This window comes from Amblyraja radiata, chromosome 5 (genome assembly GCF_010909765.2).
Source record: "Amblyraja radiata isolate CabotCenter1 chromosome 5, sAmbRad1.1.pri, whole genome shotgun sequence".
Classification (NCBI taxonomy): Eukaryota; Metazoa; Chordata; class Chondrichthyes; order Rajiformes; family Rajidae; genus Amblyraja; species Amblyraja radiata.
In genome coordinates, this window is record NC_045960.1 from 5,384,040 (window position 1) to 5,406,283 (window position 22,244).

At 42.1% G+C, this 22,244-nt stretch overlaps 1 protein-coding gene across 1 annotated transcript in view; it reads right to left on the reverse strand.

Annotated features, from left to right (window-relative positions):
* Window positions 1–13,718: 13,718 nt before the first annotated feature.
* The window catches only part of LOC116972947 (regulator of microtubule dynamics protein 2-like), a 75,582-nt gene continuing 67,056 nt past the window's right edge, over window positions 13,719–22,244 (reverse strand). Inside the window, exons 7-10 of the mRNA XM_033020546.1 lie at window positions 20,501–20,599; window positions 18,741–18,794; window positions 18,536–18,613; window positions 13,719–14,174 (exon numbers count right to left, since the gene is read on the reverse strand). Coding sequence (XP_032876437.1) covers window positions 14,121–14,174; window positions 18,536–18,613; window positions 18,741–18,794; window positions 20,501–20,599 — 285 coding nt within the window. The 3' untranslated portion in view covers window positions 13,719–14,120. The remainder of the gene's footprint in view (window positions 14,175–18,535; window positions 18,614–18,740; window positions 18,795–20,500; window positions 20,600–22,244) is intronic.

Here is a 22,244-nt window from a genome sequence, read left to right on the forward strand (position 1 = left end):
TCCATGCTTACCCCGAGTTTGACTTTTTTTAAACTTGGGAGAACTCTTGGAATGAACTCGTACCGTGGGACAGGGCTAGGGGAATCGCTGGTCGGCATGGACTCGGTTTGCTGAAGAGCCGGTTTCTGCATTGTATCTCTAATCTAAACTAAACCATCTCACTGACCTTCAATGCAGCTCTACACTCTCTACATTCTTGACTATGTGGTTAAGCTCATCTCCAATGCCATCTATAGGTTTGTCACTGTTCACCAAATCATAGGAGGTGAAGGATGAATCACCATTCAGCAGAGAGAGACAGCACATCTTGTGTTGAGTGGTGCTGCAAAAACAACCTTTAGAGATTCAGTACGGAAACAGGCCCTTCGGCCCACCGAGTCCGTGCAGACCAACTGTCGCCCCGTTCACTGAAGGGCCTGTCCCACTTTCACGACCTAATTCACGACCTCTGCCGAGTTTGCCCTTGATTCATACTCGCATCATGGTCGTCACGAGGTCGTAGGAGGTCGTAGATAGGCCGCGAGGCTAGTCGTAGGTACTCGTGGCATCAAGTAGGTCGGGGCGTTTTTTCAACATGATGAACAACGTCCACGAGTGAAAAAGGTCGTGAATTAGGTCGTGAAAGTGGGACAGGCCCTTAACACTATCCTACACGCGAAGGTAAATTAATAAAATGTTACCCACACCAATTAACCTACAAACCTGTGCGCCTTTGGAATGTGGGTGGAAACCGGAGCACCCGGAGAAAACCCACTCAGTTACAGGGAGAATGTACAAACTCCGTACAGACAGCACTCGAAGTCGGGATGGAACCCGGGTCTCCAGCGCTGTCAGGCAGCAACTCTACTGCAACTCAACCGTGCCGTCCCACTCTTGCTCAACATCAACAAGGAACAGATCGCTGACTTCAGAGGGGCCAAGGAAAGAGCGTTCACGTCACGGCCCTGTTTCAACCAATCTTTCCACCACCACGCACAAGAAGCACAAGACAGACACCATTGTGCAGATGCCGAGAAGTGTGTTCAGCTCTGGCTGAACAACTTCTAATCTTGTGTGTGGACTCGATAAGAAGAAGACTGACTTCAGAAAGAGGATGTCAGGGAACGTGTCACGTGTCCGTTTTCATTGGTGTGTCGGCAATGGACAGAATTAGCAGCGTCACCTTCCTGGGCGTTAATATACCTGATGCCCTGTACAGCTCCCAGTGCAAAGATGAAACGATGAAGGAGGTGCACCAGTGTATCTACCTTCCTATAAGATTTTAAAAGCTTAATCTCTACAAAGAGATTCGTCATGTCTTTGTCATATTTTCACACAAAGGATGGTTGGTGTATGGAACGAGCTGCCAGAGGAGATAGTTGAGGCAGATACTATTGTAATATATAAAAAACAGGTACATAGAAACATAGAAAATAGGTGCAGGATAGGCCATTCGGCCCTTCGAGCCTGCACCACCATTCAATATGATCATGGCTGATCATTCAACTCAGTATCCTGTACCTGCTTTCTCTCCATACCCCCTGATCCCTTTAGCCACATCTAATCCCTCTTAAATATAGCCAATGAACTGGCCTCAACTACCTTCTGTGGCAGAGAATTCCACAGATTCACCACTCTCTGTGTAAAAAATGTTTTTCTCATCTCAGTCCTGAAAGATTTCCCGTTTATCCTTAAACTGGGGGTAATCTTTTAGGACTGAGATGGATACATGGATTTATTAAATGTTACCGACACCAATTATCCAGGGTACATGGATAGGTTAGCTTTGGAGGATATGGGTCAAAAGCAGCCAAGTGGGACTAGTGCAGATGGGACATGTTGGCCAGTGTGGGCAAATTTGGTCAAAGGGCCTGTTTCCACTTAGAAGACTCTATGACTCGATGTCACCAATAAACCTCTACCTAGATAGTATCTTGAGCGGTTGCATCATGACCTGCCATGGCAATTCCAATGGCCAGGAATGCAAGTGACCGCAGAGTGTGGCACAGCTCTACCCACCATTGACAGCATCTACATGGGCTGTTGGCCCAAGAAGATGGCATCTATAACCAAGGATTCACACCATTCAGGCCGTGCCCTCTTCTCGCTACTACTGCCAAGCAAGAGGTACAGAAGCCTGAAACCCCACACCACTAGGTTCAAGAACAGCTACTTTCCTCCAACTATCAAGTTCTTGAACCGACCTGTAAAACCATTATCCTATCTTGGCAACAGAACACTATGGGTCACCTGTTACCTGCCAGGCTTCATCCTGCCCCTTCTCTCTTTCAGCTTTCATAGATACATAGACAATAGGTGCAGGAGTAGGGCATTCAGCCCTTCGAGCCAGCACCACCATTCAATGTGATCATGGCTGATCATCCACAATCAGTACCCCGTTCCTGCCTTCTCCCCATACCCCTTGATTCCACTAGTCCTAAGATCGATCTAACTCTCTTTTGAATGCATCAAGTGAATCGGCCTCCACTGCCTTCTGAGGCAGAATTCCACAAATTCACAACTCTCTGTGTGAAAACGTTTTTCTTCATCACAGTTCTAAATGGCCTACCCTTTATTCTTTCTTCCCCTTCCCCACTATAAACAGCCTGAAGGAGGGTTCCGACCTGAAGCATCATCAATCCATGCTCTCCAGAGATGTTGCCTGACCTGCTGACTTACTCCAGCACTTTGTCTTTTTTCATAAACCAGCATTCTGCAGTTACTTGTTTCTACTATGGACTACCTCTTGCTTTCCTGCCTTTAAATTGTTTATTTTTGCATTAATTCCTTGCTTTTTTTATGTTGCATTATTCTTATCTTCTCCCTATATTGTGTAATGTATGTATAATTTATGTTTTGTACTGAAGATAGACACAAAATGCTGGAGTAACTCAGCGGGTCAGGCAGCATCTCTGGTGGGCCGAAGGGCCTATTTCCACACTGTATCTCTAAACTAAACTAAGATCTGAAGGGACTTGACCCAAAACACCACCCATTCCTTCTCTCCAGAGATGCTGCCTGTCCCGCTGGGTAACTCCAGCATTTTGTGTCTATTTTTGGTTTAACCCTACACATTATGTTTTTGTGCGTTGTCTCAGTCTTTATGCCTGTGATGTTGGTGCAAGCAAATGTTTTATTGTACTTTTAAATCACCATACTTGTGCTCCTGTGCTCCTGACTCATCTTGATTTGGTGACCGAGGTATACTCATTCGGAGTGAATGAAGTAGTCTTGAAAATGTTCTAGTCCACTTACTCATGGCAGTCCTGAAGTAGATCCTCAGTCTCTATAGACCACTAGATAGCCAGAAAATGCTGGAGTAACTCATCAAAGGAATGGGTGATGTTTCAGGTTGAGACCTTTCTTCAGACTGAGAGTCAGAGGAGATGGAGGCACAAAGATAAGGAAGGGTAAAGTGTGAAAACAAGATATCAAAAGAGATGGAGGACCAGGAAAATGCAGATCCTTGTTAGCTAGGTGTCGTCCTGCTGAGTTACTCCAGCATTTTGTGTTCATCTTCAGTGTAAACCAGCATCTGCAGTTCCTTCCTACTCTATAGACTATTGCTTTATTACTCTTTTCATTGGTTCCTTGCGTTTCACTCTCTATCTGTAAGCTGGCAAAGGCAGCACCGATAGATGATAGATGGCTGAAGTGGGAGGCGTATTTGATTCTGCTCTAGCAGTGATCAGTGTTAACGTGGGGCAGGAGACATACTGCTGGTATTTGGGGAGTACGTTCATGATGTTAGCTTGATTGAAGTCAACGGCAATGATGAACAGGCAATCAGCATTCGCTGTCCCAAGAGAGTTGGCAACCGAGCATACTGCAATTTGTCCAATGCAACCTGGTGTTGTTGTTTTGGGGTGGTACGTAGACCCACCTTCAAGATGGTAGATAGACACAAAATGCTGGAGTAACTCAGTGGGACAGGCAATATCTCTGGATAGAAGGAATGGGTAATGTTTTGGGTCGGGACCCTTCTTCAGACTGAGAGTCAGGGGAGAGGGAGACACAGAGATAAGGAAGTGTGTGTGAAAGCAAGACACCAAAAGAGATGAAGGTCAAGGAATAGATCATTGCTAGTTAGGAGAAGCTGACAACAAAGTATACAGAGATAAATATTTAATTGGGGGGACAGTCAGACTGGTCGGAGAACTAGGAAGGGGGATGGGATGGGGAGGGAAAGCAAGGGTTCAGCAAAATGATCACCGAGCCTGCACTTGATCTCGCCGATATGTAGGAGTCCATATGGTAGAGTCCATATCGTATATGGTAGAGGTGAATTCCCGCAGTCGATAAAAGGGACAGGTCAGGGGACCAGAATTGAGCTAAGATCATGACATTAGTGCTTGAAAACTGGCAAATGAAAATAATCAGGAAGCGTTCAGGAAGGATAGGAATCACCATTGCCCAGACTAGGAGTTTTGAGGTTCTTTTCAGACGGCCGAAGGCTGTGTGATAATGACACACTGGTGATAGGTCATTACCGTAACTGATTGCCTTGAGTTACTAGGCTGCAGCATTGCTATCATTCTTGAAGTATATGCTAACCTTATTATTCCAAAGAGATTGTAAATGGTTTGTCAGCCTTACTGTGATGTTTGAACTGTAGTCAATGAATTGGAATTCATCATAAGGATAGATCTCGAAGCCACAAATAGACAAATGTTCTCAGTTGCCTCAGGCGAGGGATGGGAAGACCAGATCATTAAAATTGATGTTGGTGGTGAACATTACTCAGATTTTTCCATACATACACCCAATAAAATGCCTGGTGAATGCAGAATTAAACTAGCAGTGGGGTAGTAGGAATTTTTTAAATAGTAAGCTGAATGTAAACAAAATAGAAAAGAAAAACAATTGATATTATGTAGAAACAAAGAACGGCAGATGCTGGTTTATACCAAATATAGACACAAAGAACTGGAATAACCCAGTGGGTCAGACAGCATCTCTGGAGAAAATGAAAAGATGATGTTTCGGGTCAGGACCCTTCTTTAGACTGAAGGAGCCCGACCCGAAACGTCACCTATCCTTTACCCAAGAGTAATGTAGGGAGAATAGCTGAGGAGCAAATACAGAGTTAATGTATTTTACAAAGGAGGTTGACACAAAAAGCTGAAGTAACTCAACAGGACAGGCAGCATCTCTGGAGAGAAGGAATGGGCGACATTTCAGGTCGAGACCATTCTTTAGACATTGGAGTTTCTTCATAGTGTGTCAAGAGATTCCACTAACAATTAGGTGAACGAAAAAGATGGGTTTCCACCCGAAACGTCAGCTACCCATGTACTCCAGAGATGCTGCCTGACCTGCTGAGTTACTCCAGCACTTTGCGTCCTTTTAGGTAAAAGGTACACTGTCTACTAAGCTTATACAGTGATTTTTTTAAAAAGGGAGACACAAGGTACTGCAGATGCTGGTTTATATATATATTTTAAAAAGGCACTACATCCTGGAGCAATGCAGCAGGTCAGGCAGCATCTCGGAAGAATGTTAATAGGTGACATTTAAAAAGGAGAAATGCTTTGAGAAAATTCAGACATAGTAGGGATTTAATGAGATTACAGAGAAAAATATAATTAGGATCAGGAGTAAAACTTTGTAGGGTATGATGCATGACAAAAAAGTGAGGATTGGGAAAAATGAGCAGTGAAGAGCTGTGGTACCTATCAGGATCGTACAGTGAAAGCAGAAAAATAGAATAGAGATAGAGGATAATGACAGATCAAGCAGACTAATGAACAGTTTGTAGACAAGTTAATCCGTTTGTAGAATGCAAGATGATTTTGTTGAAATTTTCAAAATAATTCCTAGGGTTGACAAGAATAAAGCAGTGTGTCTGTAAATGGGCTGGATGGTTTGGAGTTTGTAAAATGTGTGCAGGATAGTTTTTTGCAGCAATACATAGAGGTACCTACTAGAGGAGGGGCAGTGCTGGACCTCCTGTTAGGAAATGAGACGGGACAGGTGGCGGGGGTATGCGTTGGGGAGCACTTCGGGTCCAGTGATCACAATACCATTAGTTTCAATATAATTATGGAGAGGGTCAGAACTGGACCTAGGGTTAAGATTTTTGATTGGAGAAAGGCTAACTTTGATGAGATGCGAAATGATTTAAAAGGAGTGAACTGGGACATTTTGTTTTATGGGAAGGATGTAGAAGAGAAATGGAGGACATTTAAAGGGGAAATTTTAAGAGTACAGAATCTTTATGTTCCTGTTCGGTTGAAAGGAAACAGTAAAATTTGGAAAGAGCCTTGGTTTTCAAGGGAAATTGGACATCTTGTTCAGAAAAAGAGAGAGATCTACAATAATTATAGGCAGCATGTAGTAAATGAGGTGCTTGAGGAGTATAAGGAATGTAAAAAGAATCTTAAGAAAGAAATTAGAAAAGCTAAAAGAAGATATGAGGTTGCTTTGGCAAGTAAGGTGAAAGTAAATCCAAAGGGTTTCTACAGCTATATTAATAGCAAAAGGATAACGAGGGATAAAATTGGTCCATTGGAGAGACAGAGTGGACAGCTATCTGCAGAGCCAAAAGAGATGGGGAGATATTGAACAATTTATTTTCTTCGGTATTCACCAAGGAGAAGGATATTGAATTATGTGAGGTAAGGGAAACTAGTAGAGTAGCTATGGATACTATGAGTTTCAAAGTAAAAGAAGTACTGAATCTTTTGAAAAATATAAAAGTGGATAAGTCTCCAGGTCCTGACAGGATATTCCCTAGGACATTGAGGGAAGTTAGTGTAGAAATAGCCGGGGCTATGACAGAAATATTTCAAATGTCATTAGAAACGGGAATAGTTCCTGAGGATTGGCGTACTGCGCATGTTGTTCCATTGTTTAAAAAGGGTTCTAAGAGTAAACCTAGCAATTATAGACCTGTTAGTTTGACTTCAGTGGTGGACAAATTAATGGAAAAGATACTTAGAGATAATATATATAAGCATCTGGATAAACAGGGTCTGATTAGGAACAGTCAACATGGATTTGTGCCTGGAAGGTCATGTTTGACTAATCTTCTTGAATTTTTTGAAGAGGTTACTAGGGAAATTGACGAGGGTAAAGCAGTGGATGTTGTCTATATGGACTTTAGTAAGGCCTTTGACAAGGTTCCTCATGGAAGGTTGGTTAAGAAGGTTCAACTGTTGGGTATAAATGCAGGAGTAGCAAGATGGATTCAACAGTGGCTGAATGGGAGACGCCAGAGGGTAATGGTGGATGGCTGTTTGTCGGGTTGGAGGCAGGTGACTAGTGGGGTGCCTCAGGGATCTGTGTTGGGTCCTTTGTTGTTTGTCATGTACATCAATGATCTGGATGAAGGTGTGGTAAATTGGATTAGTAAGTATGCAGATGATACCAAGATAGGGGGTGTTGTGGATAATGAAGAGGATTTCCAAAGTCTACAGAGTGATTTAGGCCATTTGGAAGAATGGGCTGAAAGATGGCAGATGGAGTTTAATGCTGATAAATGTGAGGTGCTACACCTTGGCAGGACAAATCAAAATAGGACGTACATGGTAAATGGTAGGGAATTGAAGAATGCAGTTGAACAGAGGGATCTGGGAATAACCGTGCATAGTTCCTTGAAGGTGGAATCTCATATAGATAGGGTGGTAAAGAAAGCTTTTGGTATGCTAGCCTTTATAAATCAGAGCATTGAATATAGAAGCTGGGATGTAATGTTAAAATTGTACAAGGCATTGGTGAGACCAAATCTGGAGTATGGTGTACAATTTTGGTCGCCCAATTATAGGAAGGATGTCAACAAAATAGAGAGAGTACAGAGGAGATTTACTAGAATGTTGCCTGGGTTTCATCAACTAAGTTACAGAGAAAGGTTGAATAAGTTAGGTCTTTATTCTCTGGAGCGCAGAAGGTTAAGGGGGGACTTGATAGAAGTCTTTAAAATGATGAGAGGGATAGACAGAGTTGATGTGGACAAGCTTTTCCCTTTGGGAATAGGGAAGATTCAAACAAGAGGACATGACTTCAGAATTAAGGGACAGAATTTAGGGGTAACATGAGTGGGAACTTATTTACTCAGAGTGGTAGCGGTGTGGAATGAGCTTCCAGTGGAAGTGGTGGAGGCAGGTTCGTTGGTATCATTTAAAAATAAATTGGATAGGCATATGGATGAGAAGGGAATGGAGGGTTATGGTATGAGTGCAGGCAGGTGGGACCAAGGGAAAATAATTGTTCGGCACGGACTTGTAGGGCCGAGATGGCCTGTTTCCGTGCTGTAATTGTTATATGGTTATATGGTTAGTAAGAATATTTCACCTTGGCTGAGGAGTATTAAATCCAGAGACTAGTCTCAGAGTAAGGGGCAGCCTGTTTAGGATGAGGAGAGATTTCTTCAGAGAATGTGAATCTTTTGGAATTCTCTACCCTGTAGGGCTGTGGAGGCCAATGGCATTTATGCAAAACAAAAATGGAAAGATATTTGGATACCAAAAGAATAAGGGAATGATTCACAAAGATAGCATTCAGATCAGATGCAATAAAAAAAAGAATGCTGGAAAAATGAGGCGTTCTTGCAGCACCTGTGGAAAGAGAGAGTCAATGTTACGTCTGTGACCCTTCATCCAAACTTGGCAAGAGTGAGCTCGAAGGGGCAGAAGGACTGCTCTTGCTCCTATTTTGTTTGCTATGGTAGAAGATGAAAGAAATAAGAGGACAAATTAGTGAAGAGAGTAAAAAGCATAATACAGGATTTCACCTCTCCCAATATTAATTGAATGGAAGAGGAAGTTAATAGGGATAAGTGTAGGAAGGAACTACAGATGTTGGTTTGAACCGTAGACACAAAATGCTGGAGTAACTCAGCGGGACAGGCAGCATTTCTGGAGAAAAGGAATAGGTGACGTTTCGGGACGAGACCCTACTTTCAGATAAAAGTCTAATTAGGAAGCAAATATAACAATCCAAAATGGATAGACAATGGACAATAGACAATAGGTGCAGGAGCAGGCCATTCGGCCCTTCGAGCCAGCACCGCCATTCAATGTGATCATGGCTGATCATCCCCAATCAGTACCCCGTTCCTGCCTTCTCCCTATATCCCCTGACGCCGCTATTTTTAAGAGCCCTATCTAGCTCTCTCTTGAAAGCATCCAGAGAACCGGCCTCCACCGCCCTCTGAGGCAGAGAATTCCACAGACTCACCACTCTCTGTGAGGAAAAAGTTCCCTCTGAGGGATAGTCGGACATTTTCAGCATTTCAACACATTTAATACTTCACTAGAAAAAGTGAAATGCTGGAGAACTTGCTAGCAGCTGAGGTAATCCCCCTATTTTCAAAAGGGATAGAATACGTCTACAGAATCATAGGCCAGTCAACTTAACCTGCAGATGGGAAGATAAGGGAAGTCTTGCTGAAAAATAACATCTAAGAAAGGGATATTGGAGAATGGTGATGACTTTCAGCCTGTAATCTTCAGCATGACCCATGATTTTTGACACTGACTCTAGCTGCACACCACGTGCAGTCCAGATCCTTCACACACAATCTGGACCCATGCAGAACCATTGGGATTCCCCCAACAATTGCATGACAGATTATCAGACTTTTACTCCAATAGATATGCTGTTCATCTAAGTTGTCTACATTTTCCAAAAGCATTCTAGTCTTGAGACCCGTGTGGCTCATAATCTATATGCATGATTGTCATTGGCATCAAGAACATAATTTCCATAACAAAGATGACAACAAATCGGGGTCAAGACAGAATGGGTGGAATAGTCAGTACTGAGATGAACTGTAACAAACTGTAGGAGGAATTTTATATAAGTGGTGCAATGGTAGAGTTGCTGCTTCACAGCGCCAGAGACCTGGGTTTGATTCTGACTATGGGTGCTGTCTGTACGGAGGTTGTACATGTTCCATGTGACCGGGTGGGTTTTCTCCGGGTGCTCCGGGTTCCTCCCACACTCCAAAGACGTGCATGTTTGTAGGTTAATTGGCTTCTGTAAATTTCCCCCAGTGTGTAGGATGTGAAAGTGGAATGCCATGGAACTAGTGTACGGGTGATTGATGGTCGGCATGGACTCAGTGGGCCGAAGGGCCTGTTTCCACACTGTATCTCTAAACTAAAGACATCAATAAAGTTTCAGAATGGGCCAGGAATAGATAATTGAGGTAATTCATGTTGGTAGGTGGAATAGCGATGTCACATTACTTGAAAGATGAGAGTCTATGTGGGGTATGGGAACAAAGTGATTTAGCAGTCTAAATATATCAATCATTAAAAGCTGCCAGCTACAGGATGTCAAGGTCATAATGTAAGCAAAAACCGGAACAGGATTTAGTACTAATTGGGTTAAATAACAAAGTATGGATTATGCCCGAGAGGAATTGAACCTTTGTTAGAACATTATGTAATTCATGGTTTTGAATGCCACTTTATAAAAAGGATAGAACTAATGAGAAGGATGCTGAAAAGATTTACAAGAATTATATTAGAAATACAATGGCATACATAATTAAACAAAATGTATAGATTGGGTCTCTTTTTGTGTAGGAAGGAACTGCAGATGCTGGTTTAAACCGAAGAGAGACGTAAAGTGCTGGAGTTACTCAGCGGGAAAGGCAGCATCTATGGAGAAAAGGAATGGGTGACATTTTAGGTCGAGACCCTTCTTCAGACTGAAGCATCTTGAGGTAAGCGAGTGGAACAATATCAAATATATCATTCAAACCATGGAAAAAGTAATCTACCAAGCAGATATATAGAATAAACGTCACCCATTACTTCTCTTCAGAGATGTTGCCTGTCCGCTGAGTGTTTTGAATGTGGATGAAGCCAAATTAGTATTTTGGCAGGTACACAAAAAAGCTGGAGAAACTCAGCGGGTGCAGCAGCACCTATGGAGCGAAGGAAAAAGGCAACGTTTCGGCACGAAACGTTGCCTTTTTCCTTCGCTCCATAGGTGCTGCTGCAGCCGCTGAGTTTCTCCAGCTTTTTTGTGTACCTTCGATTTTCCAGCATTTGCAGTTCCTTCTTAAACACTGAGTATTTTGGCACTTACAGGATGATGGACAGGCAGAATAGTGGGCTCAAAATGGTGGAGTAACATAGCGGATCAGGCAGCATTTCTGGAGAAAAGGAATGGGTGACATTTCAGGTAAAGACCCTTCTTCAGAATGAGAAAGAAGGAGGGTCTCGACCCAAAACATCATCTATTCCTTTTCACCAGAGATGCTGCCTGACCCGCTGAGTTACTCCAGCATTTTGTGTCTATCCTTGGTGTTCCTTCCTGCACAGAATAGAGGGCTTGACAGATAAATTTAGAGAAGGGAAAAAGAAAAAGGCTCAAATGAAGCGGAAATGCCTGCACAGATTGTTTGGGTGGAACGGTCATATTCTGTGTCCTGCCGTTTACTTAACCCTGAATAGTGCCCTTGTAATAGCATCATAGCTAATATTTGCATTCAAATTTTAAAATATAAATGAATGTCAAACTCAAAGATAAAGTTTATAGACTTTCAAGCTGTGTTTATAGTTTTTAGACTTTTAAGTGATTGTGCTGCCACTGATGTTAAGAATGAGCTGTTCCTCAACAACTACAAAATTTGTACCCGAGACTTTGTGGCTAAGAATTTGGAATGAGTTAGGTTCATGGGACAATACTTCCAATTAACAACACCGATCCAATTTTGTGTTAGCTGTGTTGTTTAATACAGTGCTTAGAATACTGAAACAAAGAGCTAGATTGTGCTTTTGTGCACCTGGAACCTGTTCTGCTACTCAATAAGATCATAGTTGATCTGACCGTTGACCTCAACGCTCTCCTGTCTGCTCTTCATAACCCTCTCTTCCCCTGTGGTCTAGAAATAATCTGTCTCAGCCTTGAACAATCAGTGGCTCAACTTTTGATTCTTATCCAGGGATTTCAGCGAGACAGATATTCTAAGAGCTGGAGTAACTCAGCGGGACAGGCAACATCTCTGGAGAGAAGGAATGGGTGATGTTTTGGGTCTCGAGACTCTGCTTCAGACTGAGAAAGAAGAAGGGTCTCAACCCAAATTGTCTCCAGAGATGCTGCCTGTCCTGCTGAGTTTCTCCAGCATTTTGTGTCGATCTTCGATGTAAATCAGCATCTGCAGTACCTTCCTACACAATTATTCTAAGACAGGGGCTCCCAACCTTTTTCGTCCCATTTACCCCAGGCAACTTTAATAGCACATAACAATGTCATTTCACTTATTTATGAACAACTAATGATGAACAGATACCGGTATACCAGAACCAAACACACAGTCAATGAGAAAAAATGTGTGCAAATCCAGAATCAACAAATTTACCCCCCGGGTAAATTTACCCCAGGTTGGGAACCCTTGATCTAAGAGCATGGTCATTGAGAGCTTAGTTGCTTACACCAGTTAGTAAGTCAATAATGGAAATAAGCATTCTGCAGTACTTTTCTTCAAAAGGCTGAAGACAATAAGGTAATGATGCATCTGGTATTGCTTAACATGTCCTCACCTCTTGTGGATTCTTGTACACATCGGAGATCTACGCACTCAAAACCAACTTATCCACGCTGTAAGGTGAATTTGACTTTCCACAGTCAATAAATTTCCTCATTTCACATATTCATTGTTTTCAACCAGGAAATGGAAAAAAGATACAAGATACATTTACTTGTCACATGTACCGATTGGTTCAGTGAAATGTGTTGTCGCCATACAGCCAAACGAATAATAAAGAGCACAGAACACGATAGTCTTTAACACAGACATCCCCACAGAGCGGGATCAAAGTTTCCCACTGTGATGGAAGGCTCTAAAATTCAGTCATCCTCCTCCATTGTTTACCAGTGGTCAGGGGGGCTCCCGAACCCCTCGCAGTCGCCGCCACGGGCAGCCCGATGTTCAGGCCCTCTCGCCGGGATGATGGAACTCCGACGTCGGAACGGGAGAACCACCTCAACGGCTTGGACATCCTAATCGGCCACTTTCTACCGGAGTCCGCAGCTCCCGAAGTCCACAGGCTGCGCTGGTCGGAGATTCAACACTGGCGGCCCTCGGCAAAGGGTCCCAGGACTTCTCAATGTTGGTCAGTGCCGCCCGTGCTGGGAGCTCTCCAAACCCCAGCTCCGAGATGTTGAAGCAGCAGGCCCAGCACTCCGGAGCTTCAAACGGCGATCCAGGTAGGCATCGCCCGCTCCGCGATGAATCCAGTGCTGCGCTGCCGCCGCTGAAGCTTTTGTCCGGTCCCCGGCAGGAAAGGCCGCGCCAATCCAGGTGGTAGGCCGCGAGCGGGGGGGGGGCGAGGACGCGACTCGGAGAATAGTCGCATCCTCGCCAGGAAGTGACTGGGAAACGGTTTCCTCCTTACCCTACCCCCCTCCCCCACATAGAAAAACTAAAGAAACCTCCAAAACACACATTTGAAACAGACTAAAAATTAAAAAAAGATTAAAAAAACAGACAGACTGTGGGCAGAGGCTGCCATCAATGCTGCGCCCCAAGTGGAATGAAAGTAATCATTACTAAGTTGTGTAGTTAAGATACATTCCAATTCATAGAAAACATTTTGTATTTTACTTTCTCTGGTACAGTTTTGTAATACAGAAAACAGAAACATTGGTCCCAATTAATATTTATTAATTTTTGGAAAAAATTATAAATATTTATATATTTTAATACATGATTGTAAATCAAAGTCATTCTTCTGAAATCAATTATATGTTTATATTTGTGCTTTTTCAATCAAAATTTTAAAAAAAGTCCATATTCAGACTTTTTTTTAGTTTGGACCTCAAGTAAGAATCATAATAAAAGGCAAGCAATGGCTTCAGTAAATTACTAAATAATTGCAACCTTTCATAATCTAGAGATTATAAATCAAAACAAAATTATTTGTAGATATAATCCATAATTATTGTTTTAATTGTTTATTTTACCATGGATAAAATAATGAGTTTTATATTTTAACCAGGTTAGGTGCAGAATCAGCAAATTTCACATGATTCAATAAATAAATCTACAATGCAAAATTCAATAAAGAAGTGATCCTCAGTGCTGGTTTTCAATGTAACCTATTGTCCCTTTCAACAAGAAAAAACTACAATGCAGTTATCCAAATATTTAAACAACTTTCACAATCGTTGCAAAGGAATACAATTCACTGCTTGAGGATGGAGACAAGAGTTTCTAATTCTTCTTGAGTTTCTTGTTCCTGTGGCAAAGGAAAGGAAAATATATATGAGAATCTTGTATAAATGCCACTTCTGTTAACTAGTACTCCTCTGCCCCAATAATAATTGTTGCCATTCTCCCATGTATAGAGAAATGTATGGGATGGAAAATGGAGGAAAGGTGCGGAAAGTGTTACAGCAAACAAGAAAATCATGGTTAATATAGCAGCAAAAATAACTATAAAGAACAGGCCAGGGAACTATTTTGAGTGTTGGCAAGCAATTCTGGAGTTACTGTTGTGAGGCAAGGTATGGCAAGTCAAAACTGTAAAAGGCGACCATCAAATTGCATCAATCATTCATATCTATATACTATTAAGTCTCATCTTGTTTGTGTGTGTGTGTGTGTGTGTGTGTGTGTGTGTGTGTGTATGTGTGTGTGTGTGTGTGTGTGTGTGTGTGTGTGTGTGTGTGTGTGTGTGTGTGTGTTATTGTATCTTCGCCAAAAGGGTACACGGTAGCGCTGACATTTTTGCAGAACCTTACTCAGCTTTTTCCCGTCGTCGGTCTTGCCAAGTTTCCTTAAGATTTGATGTTATATTTAACAAGAAATATTTTACATTTTTAAACTTAAAAAACGTAAGATTTGGGAATAAAGGGGGGGACCTACGCCAAAACGGTACACGGTAGTGCAAAAATCTAGTTAACAATAAATTTCTGCAACATTTTTGGAAGCACACATTTTGAGGAACCATATAACCATATAACAATTACAGCACGGAAACAGGCCATCTCGACCCTTCTAGTCCGTGCCGAACACATATTCTCCCCTAGTCCCATATACCTGCGCTCAGACCATAACCCTCCATTCCTTTCCCGTCCATATAACTATCCAATTTATTTTTGGATACCTTGCACTTACTATGTATTGTCAAGGAATAGTTAAAGGAGAGGTAGAAAGGGAGCGACATTAAGTCTGAAGAACAAAATTATTAATGAGAATGGAATGCTTAGTTATAATGATTAAATGGATTCATCAATCAATCAGAAGATGCCAATTAAAACCGAGCACGACTCTTGGTCACCAAGACGAAAGGGAACATTTCAAGAATTTATGACAATGCAGGATTTAGTTTGGGATTTATCCCAGAAGTCAACAATTGAATTAAAAGCAGATCTTAGATGAACTGAGGCTCTATATACCCTCTTTAACTAGAAGATAACTAAAGGCTCATGAGGGTGCCAGAGCGGTAGAGCTGCAGCCTTACAACACCAGAGACCCGGGTTCGATCCCAACTAAGGGTGCTGTCTGTATGGAGTTTATACGTTCTCCATGTAAACGTTAAGATTGATTTCAACTGTTCTGATGTTATATCAGCACTGGGATAGAGGGATGCAAGCATTAATGGAAATGCCAGCATTTGTTGGCCATCATGACACATCATTTACCTATCTTGATTCCATATCCTTACCCAAACCAATCTGCCAATTTCAGATTGGAAATTTACAGTCAAGGCAGCTGTTTTTGGGAAAAGAGGTTTTGATGGGATTTGAAATTTTGACAATTTTTGCTTTGATGGGAGATTAAAGGTATTGTATAGAAAACTCGAGCATATGAATCAAAATCGGTTTAAATAAAAAGCATCTGATCTGCATTACACAGCTGCCGACTGTCACTTTAAACCACTTAAAAGTGTTTGTTGTTCACATGCAAATATATCTAGATTCTATCTGAATCTGCCATTGACATTTCTGGACCTTCATAGTTATCGGTTATTGGGGCTTTGAAAACGTTTTCTCTCCCTAAAAGGACTTGCAAAGGTCAATTAGAAAACCATTATTGCCATCTGACCTGCACATACCTCCAGTGGTAGGAGTTTGTCTTGAGGGCAATGCCTAAACCACTACCGTCCAGTGGCCTTGACATCCACCATCATGGAATGTTTTGAGGCTAGTTATGGAACGCATTAAATCCAGTCTACCCAGTGGTCTTGACACACTGCAGTTCACCTACAGCCGCAACAGGTCCACGTTTGATGCCATGGCCCTAGTCCTACACTCATCCCTAGAACACCTGCATAAGAGAGACACCTACCTCACACTCCTATTCATAGATTACAGCTCTGCCTTTAACACCATTATACCATCACCAAACTCGTGGGGATTAGAGTCAGAACTCATCTCTAGAAACTGGATCCTCGACTTCCTGACCAACAGACCCCAATCAGTGAGGATAGGGGACAAATCATCCACTACGATAATCATCTTCACTGTGGCTCCACAAGGATGTGTTCGCAGCCCCCTTCTTTACTCCTCGTACACCCACGTAATTTGATAATCAAATTTCCAGACAATGCCACCATAAGTATGTTTATGTTTATTTTTGTTAGTTTATCAAAGGTTTATTATGTATGTTTTTGTTAGTTTATGAAAAGCTTGTGTGTGTTGTTTTCTCTCTCTCTCTCTCTTCCAAGTTTAGTTCTGTTTGCCTTAATTTGCTTCAGTTTCAAAGAAGCAGTTTGATTTCAGTTTTTTTTTGCATTGCCAGTAAACTTGAGAAAAACATGTTATTTTTTGCTTAAACCAGTTATCAGAAAAATATATTATGTTTGCCTTAAGAACTTTAAATTTATGAAAGAGAAAGAAAGAGATTAATAAAGACATGTAATAATTTTTATGTAGTTCCCTGAGACATGAAAATTATTTCAAGAGTTCAGCAAGGGTAAAAAGGTTGACAAACGCTGATCTATACACTGTAAATGGCTTGATTGTAATCACGTTTTGTCTTTCCGCTGACTGGATAGCACGCAATAAACACTGTACACGTAACGATAAACTAAACCGAACTGAACTGCCCCTAGCAGCACCAGTTCATCAAAGTTAGTTACAATGTTGATAGTCCCACCATCCTAATTTTTGGGCACCCAGTGTGTAGGGGAGTGGGTAGATCAGTGGGTGCCCTGGTTAGTTTGTTCCTGGGTCTGGTCATTCATGGGTCATGGTGCCAGGCTCTGCCCAAGCTGACTGCCTGCCCCTCTTTCAGCGTTACAACCCTGAAAAGGAACACATGGTGTGCACGGGTGCCGTGAAGGAGTTCCGGGACTGCTGGGTGCTGTGGGGGATCGACTGTATCTTGGATCAGGATTGTAATAGAGTAATTTGGTGCTTAGTAGGAAGGAATACTTGCCAAGTTTCTATTATGGTGGCGGGTGTTTTGTTATAGTTTGACGTGCAAATACTATTGTAAATAACTGAATACATTTAATTTAGTGTTTAAACCCCCCCCAAAAAAAACTGATGTTGCTGCTCTTTCATCCCAACCTGGACTGATGTCAAACCCAGCTATTGATAAAATGAATGTATTAAATTACAAAACACATTATAAACAAGCAGGAGTAGATTTGGTCTGCAAAATACAATCATGTAATCAAATAAGCACTTCATGTATTCTCTCAATGTTCCATGTGGAGGTGAAAGTAGGTTAACACAAAATGCTGGAGTAACTCAGCGGGACAGGCAGCATCTCTAGAGAGAAGGAATGGGCGACGTTTCGGGTCGAGACCCTTCTTCAGACTGATGTCAAGGGAGGGGGGCGGGACAAAGATAGCATAGAGATGGTAAGACTAGTGGGAGAACTGGGAAGAGGAAGGGGATGGAGAGAGAATGCAAGGGCTATCTGAAGTTAGAGAAGTCAATGTTCATACCGCTGGGGTGTAAACTACCCAAGTGAAATATGAGGTGCTGTTCCTCCAATTTGTACTGGACCTCACTCTGACAATGGAGGAGGCCCAGGACAGAAAGGTCAGATTGGGAATGGGAAAGGGAGTTGAAGTGCTGAGCCACCGGGAGATCAGGTAGGTTAAGTCGGACTGAGCGGAGGTGTTCAGTGAAAAGATCGCCGAGCCTGCGCTTGGTCTCGCCGATGTAGAGATGTTGACACCTTCGGAACAGCAGATACAGTAGATGAGGTTGGAGGAGGTGCATATGAACCTCTGCCTCACTTGGAAAGACTGTTTGGGTCCTTGGATGGAGTCGAGGCGGGATGTAAAGGGACAAGTGTTGCATCTTCTGCGGTTGCAGGGGACAGTACCTGGGGAGGGGGTGGTTTGGGTGGGAAGGGACGAGTTGACCAGGGAGTTTCGGAGGGAACTGTCTCTGCGGAAAGCAGAAAGGGGTGGAGATGGGAAGATGTGGCCTGTAGTGGGATCCCGTTGGAGGTGGAGAAAATGTTGGAGGATTATATGCTGTATGCAACAGCTGATGGGGAGGAAGGCGAGGACAAGGGGGACTCTGTCATTACAAATGGGGGGAGGGGGAGTAAGAGCGGAGCTGCGGGATATCGAAAATGAAAGTAGGATATGAAAGCAGGTTGTTTTAATAGCATTAATTTCAATGTAATTACCTCTATAATGTCAGTAAAGGAAACTGCCATGTCACACCACATTTGCGCATTAGTGTTCTGTCCAAGTTCTTTGTAACACTGAAAATAAAACACAGGGAAGATATAAAATGAACCACAAATAGCATCACAACTCAGAAATTGTTATGAATGAGTTTTAAAATAGAGCTATAACATTTTAATGAAACAATTCAAACATAGTACCTACCTTTGTCAAGTAAACACAGTTATCTTTGGAATACCTTGTTTGTATTTCCTCTACCTAGAAAATTCAAGACAAGTACACATTTGCTTAAAGGTTAAATAAAATAATAAGGAATGCATTGACTTGGAGCGATATTCATCCTTCAAACAAAGAAAGCAAAAGCTAATTTTCAAGGCAAACCATTAGACTCCTCTGAAGGACTATTAAACTGGCCATCTGATTGTTGATGCTACTGCCTATGAACCTGAAGGTATCAGAGTTGCATATAATATAGAAACAAGGAACTGCAGATGCTGGTTTGCAAAAGAACCAGTGCTAGAATAACTCAGGCCGTATGTCTGGTTAGATAACTTTTTGGATCAGGACCCTTATTCAGACTGATTGTAGTGGGGGGGTGGGATGGAGGGGCAGAAACCTGGAAGAGAGGTGGTGGCAGTACAATGTCTGGCAGGTGATGTGTGGATACAGGTAAAGGAGGTTTTCGACTGGCAGATGGCAGGACAAAAGCCACAGATGAAAAGACAAAGTGTGAGATAAGGAGAGTAGATGTGCAAAATGAGAAGCCAGTAGGTGTATAGGTGGAAGGGGACTGAGGGAAAGGGAAGAATGGGGCACATGGAAGAGAGAGGGAATAGAGAGGGGGGGGGGGGGGGGGGGGGGGGGGTTACTGCAGATTTCCATCATCTCCGCTAGCTGTGCTTTCAGCTGCCTTCACGTCGCTTTCCATCTTTAAAATCAGCTAATTTATTTGATCACGGATGCGGTCAACTGTCTCGACATCTTTTGTGGATTAATTTTAGTTTGATAACCTTTCTGTGAAAAGCTTTATTGTTTTTACTATATTAAATGTTCATATATGTTGCAGTAGTTTTGGTATGTGTCTGCTTAATATCATCTTGCAATATATAGAACTGTAAAATATATAAAACTACTGAGACAACAAAACGTAGGTTTCAAGCAAGTTTAAGTAGGTGATAAGAATTTAATTTCACTAATCACTGGAACAATCAGTCAAGCAGAAAGTTTAAAATGAAATAGTATCAGCTGATGAGTTAGCTGTCGAGAACAATTGTGTTAAATAGTGGATAGGCAGGCAGCATCTCTGGACAGAAGGAATGGGTGACGTTTCGGGACAAGACCCTTCTCCAGACTCTATTTAAAGTGTTAAATAGTAATTTGTTGTCTTGTATTGTTACAACTGGAACAACTTTGTCCCTGAATAGACTTCAGTAACACATGCTGGAATATGCATTTGAGGACTGAGCCAGGGACTGTGAAAAGCCTCAACATTTGAATTTTAAAGTGTCAAATCTACCTTGTATTTTAATCTATCTTGCTGACTGATCCTCAGCTTCATAACTAAATAATACAAGTAATATGTGATAATGAAAGGTAAATTAAACCACCCAGAGGTCTCTGCATCATTCCCAAATGTTTTAAATTCAAAGATAGACTCAAAAAGCTGGAGTAACTCAGCGGGTCAGACAGCATCTCTGGAGAAAAGGAATAGGTGACGTTTCGGGTCAAGACCCTTCTTCTTGACTCTCAGTCTGAAGAAGGGTCTCGACCCGAAACATCACCTATTCCTTCTCTTCAGAGATGTGATGGCCCGCTGCGTTACTCCAGCTGTTTGTGTCTATCTGCGGTTTAAACCAGCATTTGCAGTTCCTTCCCACATGTTTTAAAATCAATACCATAGTAAGATTCAGCAATTAAACTGCAGGGGGGAAATGGAAAAACTGAGTAACTGGCAGGTTTATTACCTTGAGAAAACATTGCAACGCATCTTGTATGGTTGAATTTGGTGGCTCTCCAAACCAGGCTGCAGCTACTTTTCTTTCAATCCATGACAACTGCGAAGCCTGCAAACCAAGCAATTCACACATTATGAAGAGAAAGGTAAATTCCAATTTCATGATCTTCTTACATTAAATATTCATATTTATATACCTTAACAGAGAAAACCATTTGAATACATTACAGAGGAGCAAAACATGAAACCAGCCCACCGCTTGCGAGATATTACGGTAAATGTAAAAAATAAATGGTCAAGAAGATTTTTTTCATGCTGCTTCTCTGAGAAACAAAGTCTGGGGTAATTCTGGAGATCAAGGCCTTGCCAGTTAAACAAAAGCCTGGCAACATTGGAGCAATAAATCAGATTGATCAAGAGATTAGAACCGCTAGAACAAATGAAGAATTGAAGGACCGTAACTGATAGAAATATGGAAAAGTGTATCGATGAAAAACTTTGGAAGCAGGAAAAATAGGAAAATTAATGGTTAATATTAATAACACGAGCACAGGTACAAGGGGCAAATGGGATCTGGTGCAAATAATAACGCAGGCAACAATGGGAAGAAGGATCCCATCCCGAAACATCACCTATTTATTTTTTCCAGAGATGCTGCCTGACCCACTGAATTACTCCAGCTTTTTGCGTGAATCTTAGACTATGGGATGACATCAAACTGAGCTTAATGAAGGCAATGACTAGGTCAATCGCTAACTAGAGGAACGGCACCCCATATTTCACCTGGACAGTGTACAATCCAATGACATGAACATTGAATTCTCCAATTTTAGATAACCAGCTATTATCTGTTCCCTTCTCTCATGTTCTGATCCACCTAGGCCATCTCATACACACACCATTCTTTCCAATCCTCCCCACGCACCCAGCCCCCCATTACCTTTCCTTCTCCTCCTTCATCTGGTTCCATCTGTTTATCACCCACACACTAAACCTAGAGGCCCAAATGAGACACCAAACTGCAATACTGTATGCATATCTGGTATCTGTACCTACAGAAAGATGAGCTTGCTGTATTGCAGAGAACATTGGATTCCTTGGATTTCTAGCCAAACATTCGGAAAGTCTGCATAGAACTGAACTGTGTGACGCGATGGCGCAGCAGTAGAGTTGTTGCCTTACAGCGCCAGAGACAGGCATTCGATCCCGACTGTACGGCACGGAGATTGTACGTTCTCCCCGCGACTTGCGTGGGTTTTCTCTGGGTGCTCCAGTTTCCTCCCACACTCCAAAGACGTACAGGTTTGAAAGCGAATTGGCTTGTTAACATCTTAAATTGTCCCTAGGGTTGGATAGTGCTAGGGTAGGGGATCGCTGGTCAACGGGAACTCGGTTGGCCCAAGAGCCTGACTAAACTAAACTAAGCTGAACTAATTAATTTCAAAGGCAAGAATGGTTTTGTGGCTATCAGACATAAAAACTGACCTCACGTAGAATACCAACATCCTAAGAGGAACCAATGAGTTCTATAATGAATTGTTATTTTTTTTTTTAATAAAGACTGAGCAGAAGAAAATATTTTAAAAAGCTGAAAAGTAGCAGCTCTGGATCTACTAATTCTGGATTCATCCCCAGAAGCCTATCGAAATGCTAATTGCGCAGATCATTGCTGGTGAAACCCAGACGTCAGCTCTTCAGAATGCTGACTCAGAACTTTTGCATCAAAACATGCAACAGAGTAGCATTTACCAAAT